Source organism: Neoarius graeffei, chromosome 5 (genome assembly GCF_027579695.1).
Source record: "Neoarius graeffei isolate fNeoGra1 chromosome 5, fNeoGra1.pri, whole genome shotgun sequence".
NCBI lineage: Eukaryota > Metazoa > Chordata > Actinopteri > Siluriformes > Ariidae > Neoarius > Neoarius graeffei.
In genome coordinates, this window is record NC_083573.1 from 111,646,033 (window position 1) to 111,671,652 (window position 25,620).

The window sequence follows — 25,620 nt, forward strand, 5'->3', positions numbered from 1 at the left end:
GAAGCAGCAGCTGTACAAACGCGAAGTCATCCATTATTATTATTATTGTTGTTGTTGTTGCTGCTACTGCTGCTTCCGTGTTGTTTTTGCTTCGATATTCGCGCCAAGGTTTATGCAAACGTAGCGACGTAACTGACGTATACAGTGACGTAATGATGTATACAGCGACGTAACTGACATATACAGCGACGTAATGACGTAGCTCCGTGAGCTATGGTAAAGCAAACTGGTTCTCAGCTGGCTCGCAAGTTGAACGAGTTGTGAACCAGCACCAGCACTGGAACTGATTTGGTGGAAAAGGGGTACATGTCTGGCCGCCATTTCATTCATTTACTGACTGAGGTACTGATTCGGTGATCACCTGAACCAAATCTTATTTAACGAGGAAAAGTATAAAAACCACTGCTGTGGTCATCACTATCCTCTTGCAGTAGGACCAGTTTGGATGGAAAAACAGTGCTAGTAGGACCTTAAATTTAATTAGAATACAAAAATATCTATTCATCATGCCAAAAGAGTTAAAAAGAAAAGTTTTGAGTGAGAAAAAGAAGGGCTCAATCCTGGCTTTCCTGGCAGAGGGATACAGTGAGGGTCAGGTTGCTTCCATCCTCAAAATTTCAAAGATGGCAGTTCATTAGAACAACGTCAAGCAGCCGACACTGGAGACAACAAAGTTACAGACTGGCAGAGGGCGAAAACGACTCTCCACTGACTGGGATGATCATCAACTCCTTCAAATGTCACTCAGCAACTGTAGGATGACATCAAGTGACCTAGAGAAAGGATGATAAACAGCAGCTGGGGCCAAGTGCATGGCAAGGATGGTTCGAAACAGGCTCCTCTGGGTGGGGTCGAAGTCATGCAAAGCTAGAAAAAAGCCCTTCATCACTGAGAAGCAAAGATGAGCCAGGCTGAGGTTTGCTAAACACCATAAGGATTGGACTGTAGAGGACTGGAGTAAGGTTATCTTCTCTGATGAGTCCAGCTTTCAGCTTTTCCCATCACCTGGTTGTCTAATGGTTAGACGGAGACCTGGAGAGGCCTACAAGCCACAGCGTCTCACACCCACTGAGAAACGTGGTGGAGGATCAGTGATGATCTGGTGGTGCTTCAGCCAGGCTGGAACGGGGCAGATTATTTTTGAGAAGGACACATGAATCAAGCCATGCTCAAGGTTAAGTATTGTACTTCTTCCCACTCCTTTTTCGAACGACGTGTGGTGTTTTGTAATGTCTTAGCTCTTTATGTTATTTTATTTTTTTAAATTTCTCGTTTTCTTTCTTTACAAATAGTTACATACACTACCGTTCAAAAGTTTGGGGTCACTTTGAAATGTCCTTATTTTTGAAAGAAAAGCACTGTTCTTTTCAATGAAGATCACTTTAAACTAATCAGAAATCCACGCTATACATTGCTAATGTGGTAAATGACTATTCTAGCTGCAAATGTCTGGTTTTTGGTGCAATATCTCCATAGGTGTATAGAGATCTTGCAGTCACGTGACCGGAAAGTACACAACCCCCATCTTGTCGGTCAAAAACACCGCTGAATACTGCTGCACTCGTGTACAGAATGGATCAATTTCAACCGACGGACTACACGGCTCATTTTTCTAATGAACAGATAACTAGATATATGTCTAAAATAAACGATCTACAGATTTGTGACCCTTATGGCTTTCCGGACGGAGTTTTCACGACCGGATTTTGAACTGCCAGCGGAATACCCGGACGTGTATGATTACCTCATTAACTTTCCCTCGCTGTTCAGTGGTGAAGCACTGCGTGCTTATAAATCTCTGGACAGTTATCTTTACAGAAATTCAGGATTTGTCAGCGACTCAGATGTGGCATCTTGTAAACAAGAAAATAACAATCCTCATTGGATGGGTAAGTCACTTAAGTATTGAGTATAGCACTGACCAGCCGATTATAGAATAGAATAAGGTAATTCCAAATCGTCCGTGTTGTTTACATGGATCTGGCGTTGGAGAGGTAGAGGCTTGGCAGTGGAGATTTGAGTAGCTGTTTTCTGAGCTTAGTCAACAGGCCGGCTCTGCCTGCAGCCTCGCTTTTGCTTCTGCTCCCGGCGCCGCCTCCTTCGCTTTGCTTCCAATAACAATCCACGGAGACCCCGCTGGTCTCGCTGTCTCGTCCGGAATTTTTTTTTTTTCTCGTCCGGAATGTTGTGCATGCGATGGAAATCGCTACAAACCGTCATTTTCTGCTGGAAACCAATGTCCAGTAAGTCCATATGGTTGTAGTGGATATTGAAGTCCGGTACAGACGAACAACACGCAAAAATACACACAAAAAACATAAAAACCGTGCACAGGTAGGGAGAGCTTGTAGCCGCAGCCGTTGTAGTAGAATTGTATATAGTAGGGTTTTCCAGAAGAAAAGGTAGAAGTAAAAGCAGAAGTAGAACCAGAAGTAGAAGTAGAAGGCGGAATATGGCGTTTGACCGACACGATGGCGTCTGTCACAATCTGGATCGGCTGTGACGTCACATGCAAGTGCTCCATAGAGGCCCATTTCCAGCAACTCTCCCTCCAGTGTTCTAATGGTACAATGTGTTTGCTCATTGCCTCAGAAGGCTAATGGATGATTAGAAAACCCTTGTACAATCATGTTAGCACAGCTGAAAACAGTTGAGCTCTTTAGAGAAGCTATAAAACTGACCTTCCTTTGAGCAGATTGAGTTTCTGGAGCATCACATTTGTGGGGTCGATTAAATGCTCAAAATGGCCAGAAAAATGTCTCGACTATATTTTCTATTCATTTTACAACTTATGGTGGGAAATAAAAGTGTGACTTTTCATGGAAAACACAAAATTGTCTGGGTGACCCCAAACTTTTGAACGGTAGCGTACATTTTTTTTATACATGTTCGAAAATAAATAAATTCATTCATTCATTCAAGGTTCTCCTGGATGAAAACTTGTTTCTTTCTGCTCTGATAAAGTTCCCTAACTCTGCAGACTGGGTTTCCAGCAGGACAGTGCTCCGCTCCACACCACACAGCCAGGGCAATCAAGGTGTGGATGGAGGACCACAAGATGAAGACCCCGTCATGGCCAGCCCAGTGTCCAGACCTGAACCTCACTGGAACACAAGCCATCAAACAAAGCTGAGCTGACGGAGTTTTTGCACCAGGAGGGACGTAAAGTCACCCCAGAGCAATGTGACAGACTGACGGAGAGCCTGGCGAGACGCAGGAGAGCTGCGATTAGTTTATGTCAGTAATTTGTGGAATAAAGCAAAAATGTTCGTGTTTCTCAAACACATACTTATAAATAGTAAAACCAGAGAAACTGTTAATTTTGCAGGAGTCTCTTAATTTTTTCCAGAGCTGTGTGTGTGTGTGTGTGTGTGTGTGTGTGTGTGTGTGTGTGTGTGTGTGTGTGTGTGAGTGTACCTCTCACAGGCTCAGCCCCATCAGACTGAACCACACTGTTATTGACACACAGAGCACTGCTGCTTGTTACAGTGACCTTGGCTGGGCCAGGTTCCTACAGAGAGAGAGAGAGAGAGAGAGAGAGAGAGAGAGAGAGAGAGAGAGAAAGGCAAACAGAGAGAGAAAGATAAACAGACAGGCAGACAGAGAGAGAAGTTTAAAAACAGAAAACTATCACTCAGACAAACCAGAACAAAAGGTCCTTTGATGTCAGAAACACCTGTGTGTGTGTGTGTGTGTGTGTGTGTGTGTGTGTGTGTGTGTGTGTGTGTGTGTGTGTGTGTGTGAGAGACACCACAGAACAATCTAAACCTGAGGTCAACAACAAACCTGCTATTGTCGTCTGACATCACACACACACACACACACACACACAGATTTCCTGTCTCCACCCTGATACCTCAAATAAATCACCATCTCTAAATCATAAAACCACTCACCACTCACACTCACACACACACACACACACAGATGAGTGATTTAAAAGCCAAATGATTTTCCGTGAAGCTCCTCTGTGTGTTTTTACTTGATTGATTGACACCCAAAGTGATTCAAACAGGAAACGCAACCACAGATCTGCGCTCTGATTGGTCGGCTGAGCGCTGAACTGAACTGAACTTACAGAACAGCCAATCATGTTCTCCTGGGGGAACACGTTCTGTACCAGATCAGGAACCTGACAAAAGATGGGCCAGGATGTTAACACACACACACACACACACACACACGCAGTGTATATATTTAACTGGGAACTAAATTCTACACTATTTAATTTCGGATATAGCGTGCAATTCTTTCAACTCTAAGAAGCAATGGGAATCTACTCCTGTTATAAACCGTATGTAACAAAAACAAATTTAAAATAAGAACAAACTATCCAAATTATTTAAATAATGATTAGGAGAATATTTAAAAGTAAACAAAAACAATATAAAATATTTTTTTTATTATAAAGTTAAACACAAAATTATCAGAATTACTGATAATTTATTCATAATTAAAGTATATTTTTTCAAAAGGCAAATAAAAACAAAATTAAAAATAAACATGATCAATGATTAATCAAAGTTATTAATACAACAATTGTGGACATTATTAAACTATAATAATTACTTAATGATTACATGTTTAATAGTAAATAAACAATATAAAACATCAAGCTATTATAAATACCAGTGTTAACTGATAATTAATCATTATAAATCATTTTAAAAAGTAAATAAATAAAAACACATAAATGATCAAACTAATAATTGGAACACAGCACTTTTAATTAATAACTTAATCAAATTTTTAAAAAACTTCAAACAAAACATAAGATAAAAAATACAAATTCTGAAATGCAAGATTTATTAAAATAATTATTTAATCATGAAAATACTTTTTGAAAATCTATATAATAACTATGATATAAAATTTGTAAACGTGATCAGCCTAATACTAAAAACTAATCTTTATTAATATAATGTAATTAAAAATAAATTAATCATAGAAAACATTTTTAAAACGTAAAGAAAATAATAAATGAAGTAAAAATGATCAAAGTAATAGGAATGAAACTGGCGGTATGGCTGAGGCACAGAGTGATCCAGGGATAAAAAACTGTCCGTCACCAATAATCAGAACAAACAGAAGTGTAGAGGGGATGATGGAAATAATCAATCAATCAATCATCGACTGGTTGGTTTTAGACAGAGAGAGTAAACTAATAAAATAAAACGAGCTGAGGTTTCAGTCTGTGTCCGAGCGTGTAAGAGTGTGTGATTGCACAGCAGCGTGCATGACTGTGTACACTGCTGAAGCTGAGTCACTAAACCTCGAGTCCGAGTCCAGTCTCGAGTCCCCAGTGTTCAAGGCCAAGTCAATAAAAAAAATCTGAGTCGAGTCCACTATTGATCCGAGTCGAGTCCAAGACTCCAACCGCACCATGTGACGGTGTCGGTTTCAGCGCCATTAACATGAGTTTGTTCCTGAACAGGTGAATGTGCTGCTCTTTATCAGGGAGTGTGCAGTATTCTGTCAGAGACGGCTGGGAGACGGATGGAAGTGCAGAAGGTGTGTTTATTAATACAAGTGAAGACGTAAATAATCCAGAACGGCAGGCAAAATCGTAAAACGGTGAAACAGGCGACAGGTCGGGCGAGGCACAAACAGGCTATCGTAGACTCAAAGATGAGAAACAGGAAAACAGGGATCAGGAAACCAAACAAGGAAATAAGGCTCGGTAACGTGTCAGCAACACAACTCAATACTTCACAAAGTAAGTGTGTTTTCACAGTTTTTATATCAGCGCGCTGATTGCGCCTTAATCCTGTGCAGGTGTGAGTCCTTTACGTCGTGTGCGAGAGTCCGCTTGGTGCGTGCGCTGTCCGGAGCGCCTGAGAGTCTATCTGATGCACACGCCAAGGCGCACAAGTGTGACACTCTTGCACGAAATTAGTACAAAATTAACGTAGATACTGTACAGTGGGGCAAAAAAGTATTTAGTCAGCCACCAATTGTGCAAGTTCTCCCACTTAAAAAGATGAGAGAGGCCTGTAATTTTCATCATAGGTACACTTCAACTATGAGACAGAATGGGGGGAAAGAATCCAGGAAATCACATTGTAGCATTTTTAATGAATTAATTGGTAAATTCCTCGGTAAAATAAGTATTTGGTCACCTACAAACAAGCAAGATTTCTGGCTCTCACAGACCTGTAACTTCTTTAAGAGGCTCCTCTGTCCTCCACTCGTTACCTGTATTAATGGCACCTGTTTGAACTCGTTATCAGTATAAAAGACACCTGTCCACAACCTCAAACAGTCACACTCCAAACTCCACTATGGCCAAGACCAAAGAGCTGTCAAAGGACACCAGAAACAAAATTGTAGACCTGCACCAGGCTGGGAAGACTGAATCTGCAATAGGTAAGCAGCTTGGTGTGAAGAATCAACTGTGGGAGCAATTTTTAGAAAATGGAAGACATACAAGACCACTGATAATCTCCCTCGATCTGGGGCTCCACGCAAGATCTCACCCCGTGGGGTCAAAATGATCACAAGAACGGTGAGCAAAAATCCCAGAACCACACGGGGGGACCTAGTGAATGACCTGCAGAGAGCTGGGACCAAAGTAACAAAGGCTACCATCAGTAACACACTACGCCGCCAGGGACTCAAATCCTGCAGTGTCAGACGTGTCCCCCTGCTTAAGCCAGTACATGTCCAGGCCCGTCTGAAGTTTGCTAGAGAGCATTTGGATGATCCAGAAGAGGACTGGGAGAATGTCATATGGTCAGATGAAACCAAAATAGAACTTTTTGGTAAAAACTCAACTTGTCGTGTTTGGAGGAGAAAGAATGCTGAGTTGCATCCAAAGAACACCATACCTACTGTGAAGCATGGGGGTGGAAACATCATGCTTTGGGGCTGTTTTTCTGCAAAGGGACCAGGACGACTGATCCGTGTAAAGGAAAGAATGAATGGGGCCATGTATCGTGAGATTTTGAGTGAAAACCTCCTTCCATCAGCAAGGCCATTGAAGATGAAACGTGGCTGGGTCTTTCAGCATGACAATGATCCCAAACACACCGCCCAGGCAACGAAGGAGTGGCTTTGTAAGAAGCATTTCAAGGTCCTGGAGTGGCCTAGCCAGTCTCCAGATCTCAACCCCATAGAAAATCTTTGGAGGGAGTTGAAAGTCCGTGTTGCCCAGAGACAGCCCCAAAACATCACTGCTCTAGAGGAGATCTGCATGGAGGAATGGGCCAAAATACCAGCAACAGTGTGTGAAAACCTTGTGAAGACTTACAGAAAACGTTTGACCTCTGTCATTGCCAACAAAGGGTATATAACAAAGTATTGAGACGAACTTTTGTTATTGACCAAATACTTATTTTCCACCATAATTTGCAAATAAATTCTTTAAAAATCCTACAATGTGATTTCCTGGATTCTTTCCCCCCATTCTGTCTCTCATAGTTGAAGTGTACCTATGATGAAAATTACAGGCCTCTCTCATCTCTTTAAGTGGGAGAACTTGCACAATTGGTGACTGACTAAATACTTTTTTGCCCCACTGTATAAATATCTCATGCCAAATTATTATGGCACGTTACAAAAAATTAAGAAAATATTCGAGTCTGCATTAAACACCTCCTTCAAAGAAATGTAGCTACACGACACACAGCACGTCAGAAACGTCACGGAGAACTTTAATCCCCTCATCACAAACACTTCATAATGAACTATAAATAAATCAATAAATACGCTTCAAGTGCACGTTTTCATACTCAGTCTATACAAATGAACACCAGGCGCAACTACACCTCGACTCGGGACTGCTTTAGTGTGTGTGTGTGTGTGTATATATACCTGTGGAGTAGGCGGTTCCACCTTCCGTTTCTTCTTCTGGTTCTGTTTGTTGGTCCGTGGAAAGACGATCAAAGCCTCCTGCCATCTGCACACACACACACACACACACACACACACACAGCATATATAAATGTGTATTTTAACTTAATCAAAAAATATTCATTGCTGGTGAGTCCAAGTAAGATGCGTGTGGTGTGTGTGTGTGTGTGTGTGTGTGTCGTACCCGTTTATGACCTCTCGGCTCTCGGCTCGGATGTAGTGCTCCCTGTCCGGAGTGCAGATGCAGAGCGAGTGTTTCTGACCTGTCGCACTCTCTCCGTCCACCACGTCTACACACACATTCAGGTTTATGGTGCCCTGAGGAAGCGTGCTGGCCTGCAACACACACACACACACACACACACACACACACACACACAGAGTTGTTTAAGTTGCACCTTGGACCATGGGAATAGTATTTCACCGAGCCCAAAGGAGATCATTTAAAGTTTTTTACAGAGTTGTGATTTCAGCGACGTTTAGAGATTTTTATTTTATTTTATGTAAATTACATACGATGCTTTAAAATATAAAATCCAGACAACTGCCACCAATCATCCCTCTGACCAACGTCATAACATGCAAAACCACTCAAGTGATTTTCACAGTGATTAGTTTTGTTATTTAGTTTGTGTTTGATTAGTCAGCTTTAGAAACTGTATACAGGTACGAGTGATGCCCGCTGGAGCCCTGCCAGTCTCTGGGAACACATGCTAATAATTCAGCTGCACTATAGGCTTGTTTACACGCTCAGAGTTCTGCAAAGACAGTGAAAATGATCACGAATACCAAATCTACCTGAATCAGAATCAAACCTACCTGAATCAGAATCAAACCTACCTGAATCAGAATCAAATCTACCTGAATCAGAATCAAATCTACCTGAATCAGAATCAAATCTACCTGAATCAGAATCACCTGAATCAGAATCAAATCTACCTGAATCAGAATCAAATCTACCTGTGGCGGCGGGGGCGTGGTCGAGTACCAGTCTGAATGAAGGGCAAGTCCAGGGAAGGTGAGTGTCAAAACAATCACACCTGAGTCAGATTAACGGGGCATATGGTGTGTCTTGCAGTGACAGCTGGGGGCGTATATGGAAACAGGAAGCAGATGGGGAAGGTGTGTGTGTGTGTGTGTGAGAACAGTTTAAGTTTCAAGCTGAAAAGCTCAAATAAAAGCTACCCCAAAGTAACGACCCACCTGTCCCAGTGCCTCAGTGTCCCACCTCTCCTGACTGAATCAGAATCAAATCTAACTGAATCAGAATGGACTCGGAATTATAATCTAACTGATTCAGAATCAGAATTAAATCAGAAGCTTGAACTGACTCTGAATCAGAATCAAATCTAAATGAATCAAAGTTAAATCAGGATCAGGATCGAACCGGCTGAGAATCAGCATCAATTTAACTGAATCGGAACCGATTCAGAATCAAACTGATTTATTGGTCATGTTCATGAGAAAATACAGTGAAATATGAAAGTTTATTTAAATCCGATAATAGTGAGGATGATCCAGAGCGTGTGATCTTCATGCCTGAAGTGTACACACTTCAGATTAGTGCGTGCATGCACTCACTCTCACACACACACACACACACACACACACACACACACAGTTCATATCTGATACGAGCAGCGTGGCACATGGGCAACAGGTGTGTGTGTGTAATAGAAAGATTGCAGTGACTGCATAGAGTGCAGAGGACTGAGTGTGTCAGCTTTTTTTGAGTGCTGAGTCAGATTCGGGCAAACAGACCATCTGTTCTCTCTCTCTCGCTCTCTCTCTCTCTCTCTCTCTCACACACACACTTCAGTAAGGGAGTTCATGAGAGACGTGACATAAACCTCTGGAGGTTGAATTCCTGAAAACAGGTAAAATACAGACGTGTGTGTGTGTGTGTGTGTGTGTGTGTGTGTGTGTGTGTGTGAGAGAGAGAGAGTGTTTACTGAGAGGAGCAAACACTGAGCCCAAAATTCCTCTTTATACAACACACACACACACACACACACACACACACCCCGTCTCTCAGCATGTGACCGATGAGAGATAAGAGTCCTCTTTGATCATGTGATCTGAACACACAGCTGTCAGAGGTCACACAGCTGCACCCAGGTCCCAGCGGAGCTTTATGAGAGAGCGACGCTGGCCTGAGGATCTGCTCCCAACTGACGACTGAAACTGTGCGAACTCTGAGGTGCTAATGTTCCTGACATGTACAAACAGCTGATTCTGGAACTAAAAACATCATTTTAAAAATATTCGGTGGTTCCGGAACAAAATACTTAACCCCGCCCACTTAGTTAAAGGAGGTGATGTTTACGGTTCCGTTTGTTTGCCTTTTCCCAACATAACTCAAAAAGTTGTTAACGGATTTTGATGAAATTTGGAGGAAAGCTGAGCCGTGGGCTGAGGAACAACTGATTAGATTTCGATGTACCGTAAAATACCAAATAATAGCCGAGTTCCAATTAACCGCCGAGTTCCCTTTAACGGCCGGGTGTACGCGTGTGTTGTGACAAATAAAGGCCGGTTCCGAATACTCGCCGGGGTCTAAAAAAAAAAAAAAGCGTCCGAACGTTCTATCTAGAATCTTGAGGCCCAGCACTTTTCTGGTTTTCTGGTGTTTAAACGATTTTGCATTGCATAGTTTTCTACCGAAACAATATGAATGAATGAAATTATTTCTATAATACTGTTTACAACATTTTGTTACGTGATAATAAACATGCCATTTCAATGTTATAATCTTGGTCTACCGTAATATTTCTTGAGGAATGCAACTCCGTAACTTTTGACAGATGTCTTAGCCAATTACGTTTGACATGGGTGTGTGGGATATTACTTACGTCATCGAATGAGGAATACCCCTTTGGGTATACCCAACGAAAGCCAGCGTGTGTGGTGACATTGAGGACTGCGGGTTTCCAAGGTTGGACTGCTGCTTCTGTTAAACGACCTAAATTGCCGAATGCATGCGTCAAAGCACACACTGAGTTTTATTAAAGACCTTATACCATTTCACTTGCCCTTACCCATTCGGATCTGGAAGACGCTTTACAAAAAAGGTGAGAGCGTTCTAACATGCATTTCAGTCTGCTCGCGGCCAATCTAATCCAAGGGGCCTTTTCAACAAGTAATCTGTCGTGCAAGTTGGGCAGAAGCACGCGTCAGGCAGGCAACATGTAGGCCTACAAGTCAGTAACCTATTCAACTAACTTTCATCCGAACTTTAAGTTTTCTACGGGGTCGAGCCACCGTACCAACTCACTCGGGGAATAGGCTCATATCGGCCAAATAGGGAGACGTCTTGGAGAGAAACGTGAGAATGCAAGATGACAGTATGTAGCCACTGCAGGTCACTTATTTTTCAGCATAAGAAAAAACCCTTTGGTTTGACACTTCGCACCCTAATTATGTTGCTTCAACGTCGCGCCCTCCATGCAATTTCAGATTGACAGACATCGCGAAGCGCAAAGGGTGGAGGCTGCATGGGTGAGGGTGATAGCAAGTGACCATAACTTTGCAGAGTAATTAAATCACAGTGCTGCGCACAGACAATGGTGTGGTTTCTTGATTATTTTGTAAAGCATGCGCTTAACTAGTCATTAACAGGAAAAGGTGTGTGATTTATCCTTTATCCACCCCGACTGTGCCATGCGAAGATGCATTCTGCGTCTTCAAAATTCCCCGAAGTCGGCACCGTGCTATCTGTAATCTAACTCTAAACAAACTGTAAGTTATACTGGTTAAAAGTAGGCCTATCTGAGAATGATTTTTTCCCCGTTTTGAGGTAGATTTTGGGGAAGGTGTTTGTGAAGAAGGAATTAATCGCCTGTTCCAAATAGCCGCCTAGTCTCTAATACGCGCCGGGTCTCTTACGTGATTGAGACAAATAATCGCCCGGGCTATTATTTGGTATTTTACGGTAAATCCAGATATGTTTGTGGGTCCAGGATCTTTCTGTCTGTTCCAAAATGTAACTCAAAAAGTAGTGAACAGATTTGGATTAAATTTGGTGGACAGCTTTGGTATTATCCTAAATTCAATTGATTTGATTTTGATGGTGATAACATGTTGCTTGGTGGAGGTATGGACTTTACCATGTGCCCTTCTAGTTAATTTATATTTTTACTTAAAGCTAGTTGGCCTTTTGATTTCATAAAATCGGTGAAATTTAAGCTACATCCACACGACAACAGCAATGAGATTTTTTTTTTTAGCGGGTAAAAAAAAATATCGCGTCCACATGGGCAATGGATCAGTAAAATATCAGGTTCATATGGCAACGCAACGCTTGCTGAAAACGATGCAATACACATGCCACACCTCTACGTGCGCTGTAAGACGGTCCCATCAGAGACACCAGAACAATAGAAGAAGTAGGACGCATGCGCATAAACCCCTTCTTCTACCCGGCGTTATGACTTGTTCTAGTCATGTGGTTGTGACGTCATCGTAAACAAATCTGTTCTACTCATCCAGACGACTTCGCAACGGTGCCGTTGCCAGATTTTTCCACTCTGGAAACCGTTCTCAAAAAATATCATTTTGGGGCACCCAAAACGCCGGTGCCGTGTGGATGCCAGACCGAAACGATAAAAAATTTTATCGGATTCACCTGAATCCATTGCCGTGTGGACAGGGCCTTAGTTCAGTCATTGTGATATCTGTTTATTTCTGTAATATCTCACAAATATCAGGCCATTCTGTGGCTGGGAAGTTATTTAATTTCAGCAAATAATGTGCATGAAATTGCTCGCTTGGCGCAGTCAAGCAGACAGAGGAAGTCCGTGTGCGCATGCGCAGGTTTACCTTCTTCTTCTTCTTTTGGGTTTTACGGCAGCTGGCACCCACAGTGTTGCATTACTGCCATCTACAGGTTTCCCTTTGAGCGTGCACTGACAGTTCCATCATTCTGTCGCTAAACGAACAGCTGATCACACCGAGGTGCTCGCTGAGCGCCCATATTTATTAGTTTGGTCCTGCGTTTCCTTTCCTTCGTATAGAACATAACATCTTTTCCTCTCGCTTTCTTTCCGTTACTGTAGTCGCTCTTTCACGTTTCATTCACACACTCACATCCTCCATTTTTCTCTCCTGTTTCAAATTTGTATCCCACAATGCCTTGTGTGAACGGGGAAAGCCCACCACGTGATGCATGACGCAGTATCTTGAATTGGGACATGGTGAAGCAGGAAAAAATAGCAGAGAATTTAGGGACATGTGGAGATAAATTGTTCTATTTAAAAAAACGAATAAAATTGGAAGTCTGTGATTCGAATTCAGTAGGTTTCGGTCACTAAACAAAAATAATTGGGTGTCGGGAAAATTCTTTTTATGACCTACACTTGAAAAATCTGAAAGGCAGCACAGCTTTAACATGGTATTTTTGTGTCAAAAGTTTATAAAGAGAAACTCTGCAGGGAAAAGGGATATAATCCAGAGGGAATAATAGTGACTATTGTTAAATTATAATAATGATCTGTGCCTTGGAGAAAAATTTACATTTTATAATTTTCCTAAAAACAGCCTTAAAAACTGTCGCTATGTGCCGGACACTCTGCATGGAAACATCACTGAAGCGCAGACTTCATTACTAACTCAAAATGGGTGCCATTACAGTCACACGAAACATAAGGAATGATCCTCCGAACTGTTTTCCAATTCATCTGAGCTTTGACATCATTTCAGGCCTGTGTCCACCAGGTGGGTTTCGTGCTCTGGCGGCGTCTATGACCTTGTTTTCAGAGCATTTCTCTCGAACACTTATTACTGCAAGGTTACAAAAAACATCTAGCACTTCCGTATTCCTTCACCCTGAACATCAGGTGTGTTTACTTTAGAAGGTGATTTCAGATATTAGTCACAGTCACCCTTGAGTGTTACAGTGGTGCTTGAAAGTTTGTGAACACCTTAGAATTTTCTTTATTTTTACATTAATATGACTGAAAACATCAAACACAGACAAAGATGTTAAAGAAGAATAAAGCTAATGTTTTGAAATGAACAAGTCAAAATCCTGATATTAAAGCTGTACTGACTTTCAGATTTTTCAAGTGTAGGTCATAAAAAGAATTTTCCCGACACCCAATTATTTTTGTTTAGTGACCGAAACCTACTGAATTCGAATCACAGACTTCCAATTTTATTCGTTTTTTTAAGTAGAACAATTTATCTCCACGTGGCCCTAAATTCTCCGCTATTTTTTCCTGCTTCACCATGACCCAGTTCAAGATACTACATCATGCATCACGTGGTGGGCTTTCCCCGTTCACGCAAGGCATTGTGGGATACAAATTTGAAACAGGAGAGAAAAATGGAGGACGTGAGTGTGCGAATGAAACGTGAAAGAGCGACTACAGTAACGGAAAGAAAGTGAGAAGAAAAGACGTTATGTTCTATACGAAGGAAAGGAAACGCAGGACCAAACTAATAAATATGGGCGCTCAGCGAGCACCTCGGTGTGATCAGCTGTTCGTTTAGCGACAGAATGATGGAACTGTCAGTGCACGCTCAAAGGTAAACCTGTAGATGGCAGTAATGCAACACTGTGGATGCCAGCTGCCGTAAAACCCAAAAGAAGAAGAAGGTAAACCTGCACATGCGCACACGGACTTCCTCTGTCTGCTCGACTGCGCAAAGCGAGCGATTTCATGCACATTATTTAGATCAGATTTAACTTTGTCATTGCACATGTCAAAGGTACAAGGCAATGAAATGCAGATTGCCTCTAACCAGAAGTGCACAGCAGTAAATAACATAAGTGTAATATACAAATATAAATGTACAGGAATTACAGGGTATGGAATGGTATAATGATATGATATAGATATTTGCAATATGTACAAAATGCAGTATGAATAAACAATAGTACAAATGGTGATAGTGCAGTGATAATGCAGTGAAGTCAGTTCAAGTCAATTCAGTTTGGTTGGGGGGGGTGTTGGTGTGTGTGTGGGGGGGGGGACCGTGGGGGGGGTAGAGTTCAGCAGTGAGACAGCTGAAGGAAAAAAACTGCTCCTGAACCTGGTGGTTTTGGTCCAAAGGCTCCTGTAGCGCCTTCCAGAGGGCAGGAGAGTGAACAGTTTGTGTGCTGGGTGGCAGGAGTCTTTGTTGATGTCTATGGCTCTCCTGAGATATCGCTTCCTGTAGATGTCCTCAATAGCAGGAAGTGAGGCTCCCACGACACGCTGTGCAATTTTCACCACCTTCTGCAGTGCCTTCTGGTCCTAAACAGAGCAGTTCCCATACCAGACTGTAATACAGTTGGTTAGAATGCTTTCGATGGTGCAGTGGTAGAAGCTCACCAGGATGTTTGAAGAGAGATGGAGGTTTTTTTTTTTCAGAGTCCTCAAGAAAAAGAGACACTGGTGAGCCTTCTTGACTAGGTTGGAGTAGTTGGTTGTCCTGGTGAGGTCCTGCGAGATGTGGATCCCCAGGAATTTGAAGCTGGTCACACACTCCACTGCTGCACCGTTGATATGGATGGGTGTGTGTGTCAGCATTCCTCCTGAAGTCCACGATGAGCTCCTTGGTCTTATTGGTGTTGAGCAGCAGGTTGTTCTCGCTGCACCACACAGCCAGGCGGGCCACCTCCTCCATGTAGGCTGACTCATCGTTGTCCTTGATGAGGCCGATCACTGTGGTGTCATCCGCAAACTTGATGATGGTGTTAGTGTAATGTACAGGTCTGCAGTCATGAGTAAAAAGGGAGTAGAGGAACGGGCTCATCACACAGCCTTGCGGTACGTCAGTGTTTAGGATGAGGGTGGAGGACCAGTGGTGGTCTAAACGAACATGTTGGGGCCTGGTGGTTAGAAAATCCAACAACCAGTTGCAGATGGGGGCACTGATGCCCAGATCTGTGAGTTTGGTGATGAGCTTAGAGGGGGTGACAGTGTTAAATGCTGAACTGAAGTCTATGAACAGCATTCTGGCGTATGTGTTGCCATTGTCCAAATGTGAGAGGACAGAGTGCAGTGCTATGGAGACTGCATCTTCTGTGCTCCTGTTCTTGCGGCAGGCAAACTGGTGGGGGTCCAGGTTGGGGGGAAGACAGGATTTGAGATGTGCTAGGACCAGCTGCTCTAAACACTTCGTAATGATGGGGGTGAGTGCTACTGGACAATAATCGTTGAGACATGCTGGAGTGGAGTGTTTTGGTACTGGCACAATGGAGGTGGTCTTGAAGCAGGTTGGAACAACAGCATGGGCCAAAGACATGTTGAATAAGTCTGTCAGGCTCCCCAGCTCATGCTCTGAGCACACATCCGGGGATGCCATCAGGGCCTGCAACTTTGCGTGGATTGATCCTGCTCAGCACTGCTTTGACATCAGTGGGGGAGTGTGTTAGAGGTTGGTGGTCTATAGTCAGCCTTGCCCTGGATGCAGGCTCCTGGTTGTCCTTCTCAAACCGAGCATAGAAATTGTTGAGCTCATTGAGAAAGGAGATATCAGAGGATGGGAGGGAAGGGTTGTTGGACTTGTAGTCACTGATGACCTGAACGCCTTGCCACATTTTGGGGGTTGGAGTTGGAGAAGTGCTCCTCAACCTTCTGTTTATAGCAGTGCTTGGCCTTCTTGATGCCATGCTTCAGGTCAGCTCTGGCTGTACTTTAAGCTTGTACATCTCCTGATCTGAAGGCAGTGTTGCAGGCTTTCAGCAGTAGATGGACATCTCTGTTCATCCAGGGTTTCTGATTTGGGTACAAGGTGATCAATTTCTGGGTGGTGACGCTGTCTGTGGTGGTGGAGATGTAGTCCAGCACAGAGGGAGCATAGCTCTCGATGTCTGTGTGGGAGTGACAGGTTGCTTGAATGGCAAACATATTCCAGTCTGTGTGTTTGAACTGGTCCTGCAGCACAGAGTCTGTCCCCTCTGTCCACACTTTTATTGTCCTCACTGTAGGTTTCACACGTTGGATGAGTGGTGAGTACTTAGGGGTGAGAAATAAAGGTGATCTGACTGTCCTATGTGGGGGAGGGGTATAACTTTGTAAGCTCCAGCTATGTTGGAGTAAACATGGTCCAGTGTCTTATTTCCTCTTGTGTGGCAGGTAACATGTTGATGCAGTCTGGGAAGTACTGTCTTCAAGTTGAAGTGATTAAAGTCATCCACACCACAAAAATAAAGGCAGCCTCTGGGTGCATTTCCTGCTGTTTGCTAATGGCTGCATGCAATTCTCCCATTGCAAGCTTAGCATTAGCGTCTGATGGTGTATATGCAGCAGTAACTATAACTGATGTGAGTTCTCTTGGGAGATAAAAAGGTCTACATTTAACCATGAGAACCTCCACGTTAGGTGAGCAGTGTCTCCCGGTGATAACAGAGTTTGTACACCAAGCTCTATTTATATAAATGCACAAACCTCCGCCTCTGGTTTTACCGGAGCCATCTACAGTCCTATCTGCACAGTGAGTGTGGTGTCCTGCTAACTCAATAGAACTGTCCGGAAAACTGCTGTTTAGCCACGTCTCTGTAAAGATCACGACGTTGGAGTCCATAATCCATTTATTGTTGGTGATGCAGAGTCATAGTTCATCCATTTTCTTCGCCAGAGACCAGACATTAGCAAGGAAAATGCTGGGTAAAGGGAGCCGATGCAGTGTTAGCCTTAGCTTGGCTCGTAGCCCCCCTTGCTTACCCCACCTTTGTTTATGGTCCCGACGCCATCTGCGAGCACTTCTGCCTGCCTGGAAAGAGTGAGCAGCTTCCGGTGTTCTGGAGATCTCCGGGATGAGTCGAAGATTGGCGATAAAACTGTTGGAGTTTCGTGATCCAATGTCCAAGAGCTCCTGTCTGCTGTAAGATGTTAAAGCAGTGCTGTACTTTGCTTTAATCCCCTCAAATTAAATAACTTCCCAGCCACAGAATGGCCTGATATTTTGTGAGATATTACAGAAATAAACAGATATCACAATTAACATAGGGAACTAAATTTCACCGATTTTATGAAATCGAAAGGCCGTCTACTTTTAATCCAGTAGAAATGTTGCGTGAGCAGCTCATGTGAGGAAACACACCAACATCCCAGAGCTGAAGCTGTTGAAGCTGATGTTCAGGATCTGATCCACAGTCACAGTCAACGTTCAGCTGCAGTTATTGCTGCACAAGGAGCTCACAGCAGAGACTGAAAACAAGGGGGCACATACTTTTGACACTCACTGATATGTAACATTGGATCATTTTCCTCGATAAATAAAGTACCATGTATAATATTTTTGTCTCATTTGTTTAACTGGATTCTCTTTATCTACTTTTAGGACTTATGTGTAAATCTGATGTTTTAGGTCAAATTTATTCAGAAATATAATAAATTCTAAAGGGTTCAAAAACTTTTAAGCACTGCTGTGGTTCGTAAAGAACTGTTCTCAGAGACAGCCAGGATCAGTTTCACCTCCGCCATTGTTGACAGTGTTGATATAATAAGCCCCACCCCTTCTTGATTCTGATTGGTCAGTGAGAGAGACGTGACCCTGAGGAGCTCGGAGGTGTTCCAAAAGCGCTGAGGGTGTGGATCATCAGCATACAGCTCAACACCAACATCAAGTCGGTGATCATTTACAAAACTGTTTAAAACAATGTTTTAAATTGTTGATAAAAGTAATCTGTTTAAAGTCAAAATAAAGTGTCTAAATTTAACCTTGTTTCTCAGAGTAATTATTATAAATAGGTCATTAAAAATGATCAGTAATTATCAATATCAACTGAAATGAAAGATTTTATTGTGACACATTTTTCAGCTTCATCACCCAGCTCAAGTGAAAACTCCAGCAATCAGGTGAACGCTGATAACATAAGAGCATGAGTACTGTTCTGTACCACTTATTAACCATTAACATTATTAACACAAAGCAAGAAAGAAATTTAAAATAAATAAAATTATCCACAAAGAAAATAACCTAAATCACACAAAAATTAAAATAAAACAAATAACTCTTTTCTTTTTTTTTCCTCTTCTGTTTTCAGGACACACTGTCCATTCTATATCGATTTTACCAACGATCTGTGTGTGTGTGTGTGTGTGTGTGTGTGTGTGTGTGTGTGTGTGTGTGTGTGTTTAACTCTTGCTGTTAGTGAACACTCCTGAAAACTGTAACACATACAGAAAAATTTTACACATCACACACATGAATAGTAAACCACATACTCTCTCTCACACACACACACCTATACTGATAACCCAGTTTGCAAAAAAGTTGGGATGCTGTGTAAACTGTAAATAAAAACAATGTGAAGATTTGCAAATAATAGAAACCCTTTATTTCATTGAAAATAGTACAAAGGCAACATATCAAATGTTGAAACTGAGAAATTTTATTGTCTTTTGAAAAAAATATTTGCTCATTTTGAATTCAGCAACACATTTCAGAAAAGTTGGGACGGGGCGTGTTTACCACTGTGTTGCATCACCTCTGCTTTTAACAACACTCTGTAAACATTTGGGAACTGAGGAGACCAACTGCTGTAGTTTTGAAAGAGAAATGTTGTCCCATTCTTCCCTGATATACAATTTCAGTTGCTCAACAGTTCGGGGTCCCCGTTGTCGTATTTTGCACTTCATAATGCACCAAATGTTTGAAATGGGAGACAGGTCTGGACTGCAGCAGGCCAGTTTAGCACCTGGACTCTTACTACAGAGCCATGCAGTTGTAATATGTGCAGAAAGCGGTTTGGCGTTGTCTTGCTGAAAGAAGGAAGGCCTTCCCTGAAAAAGATTTAGTCTGGATGGCAGCATATTGCTCTGAAACATGTTTATATCATTCAGCATTAATGATGCCTTCCCAGATGTACAAGCTACCCATGTCATGCACACTAATGCCCCCTCATACCATCACAGATGCTGAATGCTTTTGAGCTGTGCACTGATAACAAGCTGGATGGTCCCTCTCCTCTTTAGCCTGGAGGATGTGATGTCCATGATTTCTAAAAAGAATTTCGACTTTTGATTCATCAGACCTTGGGACAGTTTTCCACTTCGCCTCAGTCCATCGTAAAAGAGCTCGGGCCCAGAGAAGGTGGTGGTGTTTCTGGATGTTCATATCTGGTTTTAACTTGCATTTGTGGATGCAGTAATGAAGTGTTTTCACAGACGATGGTTTTCTGAAGTGTTCCTGAGCCCATACAGTGATTTCCACTACAGACCTGTGTCTGCTTTTAATGCAGTGTCTCCTGAGGGCCTGAAGATCACAAGCATCCAGTGTCAGTTTTCAGCCTCGTCTCTTACATACAGAGATTTCTCCAGATTCTCTGAATCTTTTAATGATATTATGGACCATAGATGATGTGACCCACAAATTCTTTGCAGTTTTACATTGAGGAACATTATTCTTAAATTGTTGCACTGTTTATTCACGCAGTCTTTCACAGAGCAGTGAACCCCTCCCCATCTTTACTTCTGAGAGACTCCGCCTCTCTGGGATGCTCTTTTTATACCCAATCATGTTACTGACCTGTTGACAATTAACCAAATTAGTTTTTTTAGTACTACGGAACTTTTTCCATCTTTTGTTGCCCCATCCCAACTTTTCTGAAACGTGTTGCTGACATCAAATTCAAAATAAGCAAATATTTTTTCCAAAAACAATAACATTTCTCAGTTTCAACATTTGATATGTTGTCTTTGTCCCATTTTCAATGAAATATCGGGTTTCCATGATTTGCAAATTATCGCATTCTGCTTTTATTTAAAGTTTACACAGCGTTCCAAATTTTTTTTGGAATTGGGGCGGGGTTGTATTTATCTGTCTATATACACTGTACACACTGTTTTTTAAGGCTGACTATGAGCCTTAAAAAGACTGTAGTATCAACCGGCACGGGGTAAGCATTATATAGAACTGCTATGTTTATGGCAAGAGTCTTGGAGTAGTTGATCAGTTTGTGTATCTTGGTAGCACTGTTACTCGGTACTGCAACCTTGACGATGAGATTCCTCACAGAGTGCAAAAAGCCAGTGATGCTTTTGGTAGACTGGAACAGCGCCTCTGGAGTCAACATGGTGTCCATCGCAAGACAAAAGTGAAGGTTTACCAAGCATGTGTGCCGACATCTCTCTTATATGCTGGTGAAACCTGGGTGACATATCAAGTCAAGTCAAGTTTATTTGTATAGAGCTTTTAACAATCCCCTCCTAGAACTGCCACCTTATTGTGGTGGAGGGGTTTGTGTCCTTGAATGATCCTAGGAGCTATGTTGTCGGGGGCATTACGCCCCTGTTAGGGTCTCCCAAGGCAGACAGGTCCTAGGTGACAGGCCAGACCAAGAACAGTTCACCAAAACCCTTATAGAGAATAATCGATAAAGGACCGTGACGTCGCCCAGTATGGCGCAGCCGGGGCCCCACCCTGGAGCCAGGTCCGGGGTTGGGGCTCATATGCGAGCGCTTGGTGGCCGGGCCTTTGCCCACGGGGCCCGGCCGGGCTCACCCCGAAGTGGTGACATGGGCCCAACCTCCTGTGGGTTCACCACCCACAGAGGTAGCCGTAGGGGGCCGGTGCAGTGTGGATTGAGCGGCAGTCGAAGGCAGGGGCCTCGCCAACCTGATCCCCGAACACAGCGGCTAACTGTTGGGACATGGAATGTCACTTCGCTGGGGGGGAAAGAGCCTGAGCTTGTGTGGGAGGTTGAGAGGTACCGGCTAGAGATAGTCGGGCTCACCTCCACGCACAGCTTGGGCTCTGGAACCCAGCTCCTCGAGAGTGGCTGGACTCTCCACTTCTCTGGAGTCTCCCATGGTGAGCGGCGGTGGGCTGGTGTGGGCTTGCTTATAGCTCCCCAGCTCAGCCGCCATGTGTTGAAGTTTACCCCAGTGAATGAGAGGGTCGCCTCTCTGTGCCTTCGGATTGGGGAGAGGGCTCTTGCTGTTGTTTGTGCCTACGGGCCGAATAGCAGTGTAGAGTATCCGGCCTTCTTGGAGTCCCTGGGAGAGGTACTGAGGGGTGCTCAGACTGGGGACTCCATTGTTCTACTGGGGGACTTTATCGCTCACGTGGGCGACGACAGTAACACCTGGAGGGGCGTGGTTGTTAGGAACGGCCTCCCCGATCTGAACCCGAGTGGTGTTTTGTTATTGGACTTCTGTGCTAGTCACGGTTTGTCCATAACAAACACCATGTTCGAGCATAGGGGTGTCCATAAGTGCACGTGGCACCAGGACACCTTAGGTCGGAGGTCGATGATTGACTTTGTTGTCGTTTCATCTGATCTCTGGCCCTATGTCTTGGACACTCAGGTGAAGAGAGGGGCTGAGCTGTCAACTGATCACCACCTGGTGGTGAGTTGGATCCGCTGGCGGAGGAGGAAGCCGGACAGACCTGGCAGGCCCAAACGTATGGTGAGGGTCTGCTGGGAACGTCTGGCCGAGCACTCTGTTGGTGAGGTCTTTAACTCCCACCTCCGGAAGAGCTTCTCCCAACTTCCGAGGGAGGCGGGGGACATTGAGTCTGAGTGGACCATGTTCTCTACCTCCATTGTAGACGCAGCTGTTCAGAGCTGTGGCCGCAAGGTCTCCAGTGCCTGTCGTGGCAGCAATCCCCGAACCCAGTGGTGGACACCGGAAGTAAGGGATGCCGTCAAGCTGAAGAAGGAGTCCTATCGGGCCATGTTGGCCCCCGGGACTCCTGAGGCAGCTGACTGGTATCGGCAGGCCAGGCGTGCCGCAGCTCGGGCAGTTGCGGAGGCAAAAACTCGGAACTGGGAGGAGTTCGGTGAGGCCATGGAGGAGGACTATCAGTCGGCCTCAAAGAAATTCTGGCAAACCGTCCGGCGTCTCAGGAGGGGGAAGCAGTACTCTGCCAACACTGTTTACAGTGCGGGTGGGGAGCTGTTGACCTTGACTTGGGACATTGTCGGGCAGTGGAAGGAACACTTTGAGGATCTCCTCAATCCCACCGTCATGTCTTCCATTGAGGAGGCGGAGGCTGATGACTCAGAGGTGGACTCGTCCATTACCCAAGCCGAAGTCACTGAGGTGGTTTGCAAGCTCCTCGGTGGCAAGGCACCGGGGTGGATGAGATCCGCCCTGAGTATCTCAAGTCTCTGGATGTTGTGGGGCTGTCTTGGCTGACACGCCTCTGCAACATCGTGTGGCGGTTGGGGACAGTGCCTCTGGAGTGGCAGACTGGGGTGGTGGTCCCTCTTTTTAAGAAAGGGGACCGGAGAATGTGCTCCAATTATAGGGGAATCACACTTCTCAACCTCCCAGGGAAGGTTTACTCCAGGGTACTGGAGAGGAGAATTCGGCCAATAGTCGAACCTCGGATCCAGGAGGAACAATGCGGTTTTCGTCCTGGTCGCAGAACACTGGACCAGCTCAATACCCTTCATAGGGTGCTCGAGGGTTCATGGGAGTTTGCCCAACCAGTCCACATGTGCTTTGTTGATCTGGAGAAGGCATTCGACCGTGTCCCTCATGGTATTCTGTGGGGGGTGCTTCCGGAGTATGGGGTTCAGGGCTCTTTCCTAAGGGCTGTCCGGTCCCTGTACGAACGGAGCAGGAGTCTGGTTCACATTGCTGGCAGAAGGTCAGACATGTTCCCAGTGCATATTGGACCCCGGCAGGGCTGCCCTTTGTCACCGGTTCTGTTCATAATTTTTATGGACAGAATTTCTAGGCACAGCCAGGGGCGGGAAGGAATCCTGTTTGGGAACCACAGGATTTCATCTCTGCTTTTTGCGGATGATGTTGTCCTGTTAGCTTCTTCAAACTAGGACCTTCAGCATGCACTAGGGCGGTTTGCAGCCGAGTGTGAAGCGGCTGGGATGAGAATCAGCACCTCCAAGTCCGAGGCCATGGTTCTCGACCGGAAAAGGGTGGCTTGCCCTCTCCAGGTTAGTGGAGAAGTCCTGCCTCAAGTGGAGGAGTTTAAGTATCTCGGGATCTTGTTTACGAGTGAGGGAAGGATAAAGCATGAGGTCGACAGGCAGATCGGTGCAGCCTCCGCAGTGATGCGGTCGCTTTACCGGTCCGTTGTGGTGAAGAAGGTGCTGAGCCAAAAGGCGAAGCTCTCAATTTACCAGTCGATCTACGTTCCGACTCTCACCTATGGTCATGAGCTTTGGGTAATGACCGAAAGAACAAGATCGCGGATACAAGCAGCCAAAATGAGTTTCCTTCGCAGGGTGGCTGGGCGCTCCCTTAGAGATAGGGTGAGAAGCACAGTCACTTGGGAGGAGCTCGGAGTAGAGCCGCTGCTCCTCCACATCGAGAGGAATCAGCTGAGGTGGCTCGGGCATCTCTTTCGGATGCCTCCTGGACGCCTCCCTGGGGAGATGTTCCAGGCATGTCCCCCCGGGAGGAGGCCCCGGGGAAGACCCAGGACACGCTGGAGGGACTATGTCTCTCGGCTGGCCTGGGAACGCCTCGGTGTTCTTCCCGAGGAGCTGGCCGAGGTGTCTGGGGAAAGGGAAGTTTGGGCTTCCATGCTCAGACTGCTGCCTCCGCGACCCGGCCCTGGATAAGTGGAAGAAGACGAGACGAGAGGCTTTTAACAATAAACATTGTCACAAAGCAGCTTAACAGAATTTGAACGACTTAAAATATATGAGATAATTTTATCCCTAATCTATCCCCAATGATGAAGCCTGTGGCGACGGTGGCAAGGAAAAACTCCCTCAGACAACATGAGGAAGAAACCTCGAGAGGAACCAGACTCAAAAGGGAACCCGTCCTCATTTGGGCAACAACAGACAACATGACTATAACATTAACAGTCCTAAAATAAAGTCAGCTTCGTTGACGCTATAAACCCCCCACCGACGGAAACCCGAGCGCAAAACTGTTCACGACAACTGCAGTCCCAAAGTCAGCAAATCAACTGCAGTCCCCAGCCACATATCGCCATGACCTTAAACACCTAAAACGCTTCCATCAGATGTGCCTCAGAAGGATTCTTGGAACCCATTGGAAAGAGCATGTCAGCAATGTCGAGGTGCTGCAAAGGTCAGGATGTGAGAGTATCGAAGCTCTGGTATTAAAACAGGCTTCGATGGAGTGGTCATGTCGCCCGCATGGAAGATGACAGGCTGCCAAAGCAACTATTCTATGGTGAACTGGCAAATGGGAGTCAACCCCAACACAAGCCAAAGAAGAGATACAAGAAGCAGCTGATCGCAGCAATTGGAAGAGAGTAGTACATGAGGGTAAAGCTGCTTTTGAAGCTGCTCGAATTGCGAACAAGGAATTGAAGAGGGATGTCCGTAAAGGATTTCTTGTTCAACTCCCGTTGAGTAAAGGCAACCAGGATGAGCTTACGTGTCAGGTTTGCAGAAGGTTGTGCCTAAGCAAGGCAGGCCTGATACAGTGGTATGCAAAAGTTTGGGCACCCCTGGTCAAAATTGCTGTTACTGTGAACAGTTAAGCAAGTTGAAGATGAAATGATCTCCAAAAGGCATAAAGTTAAAGATGACTCATTCCCTTTATATTTTAAGCAAAAACAATTTTTTTTTATTTTCATCTTTTACATTTTCAAAATTACAAAAAAGGAAAAGGGCCCAAAGCAAAAGTGTGGGCACCCTGCATGGTTAGTACCTAGTAACCCCCCCTTTGGCAAGTATCACAGCTTGTAAACACTTTTTCTAGCCGGCTAATAATCTTTCAGTTCTTACCTGGGGGATTTTTACACATTCGTCCTTGCAAAAGGCTTCCAGTTCTACAAGTTTCTTGGGCTGTCTTGCATGCACTGCTCTTTTGAGATCTATCCACAGATTTTCAATGATGTTTAGGTCAGGGGACTGTGAGGGCCCGGGCAAAACCTTCAGCT

The 25,620-nt window shown here is 44.4% G+C and overlaps 1 protein-coding gene across 4 annotated transcripts in view; it reads right to left on the reverse strand.

Moving 5' to 3' along the window:
- si:ch73-103b11.2 (trichohyalin) overlaps positions 1-25,620 on the reverse strand; it is a 299,632-nt gene that overhangs the window by 176,353 nt on the left and 97,659 nt on the right. For all 4 annotated transcript variants that reach the window (XM_060922770.1, XM_060922768.1, XM_060922767.1 and 1 more), the window contains exons 5-7: positions 8,036-8,187; positions 7,813-7,897; positions 3,418-3,511 (exon numbers count right to left, since the gene is read on the reverse strand). In XM_060922770.1, the coding sequence (XP_060778753.1) occupies positions 3,418-3,511; positions 7,813-7,897; positions 8,036-8,187 (331 nt within the window). The remainder of the gene's footprint in view (positions 1-3,417; positions 3,512-7,812; positions 7,898-8,035; positions 8,188-25,620) is intronic.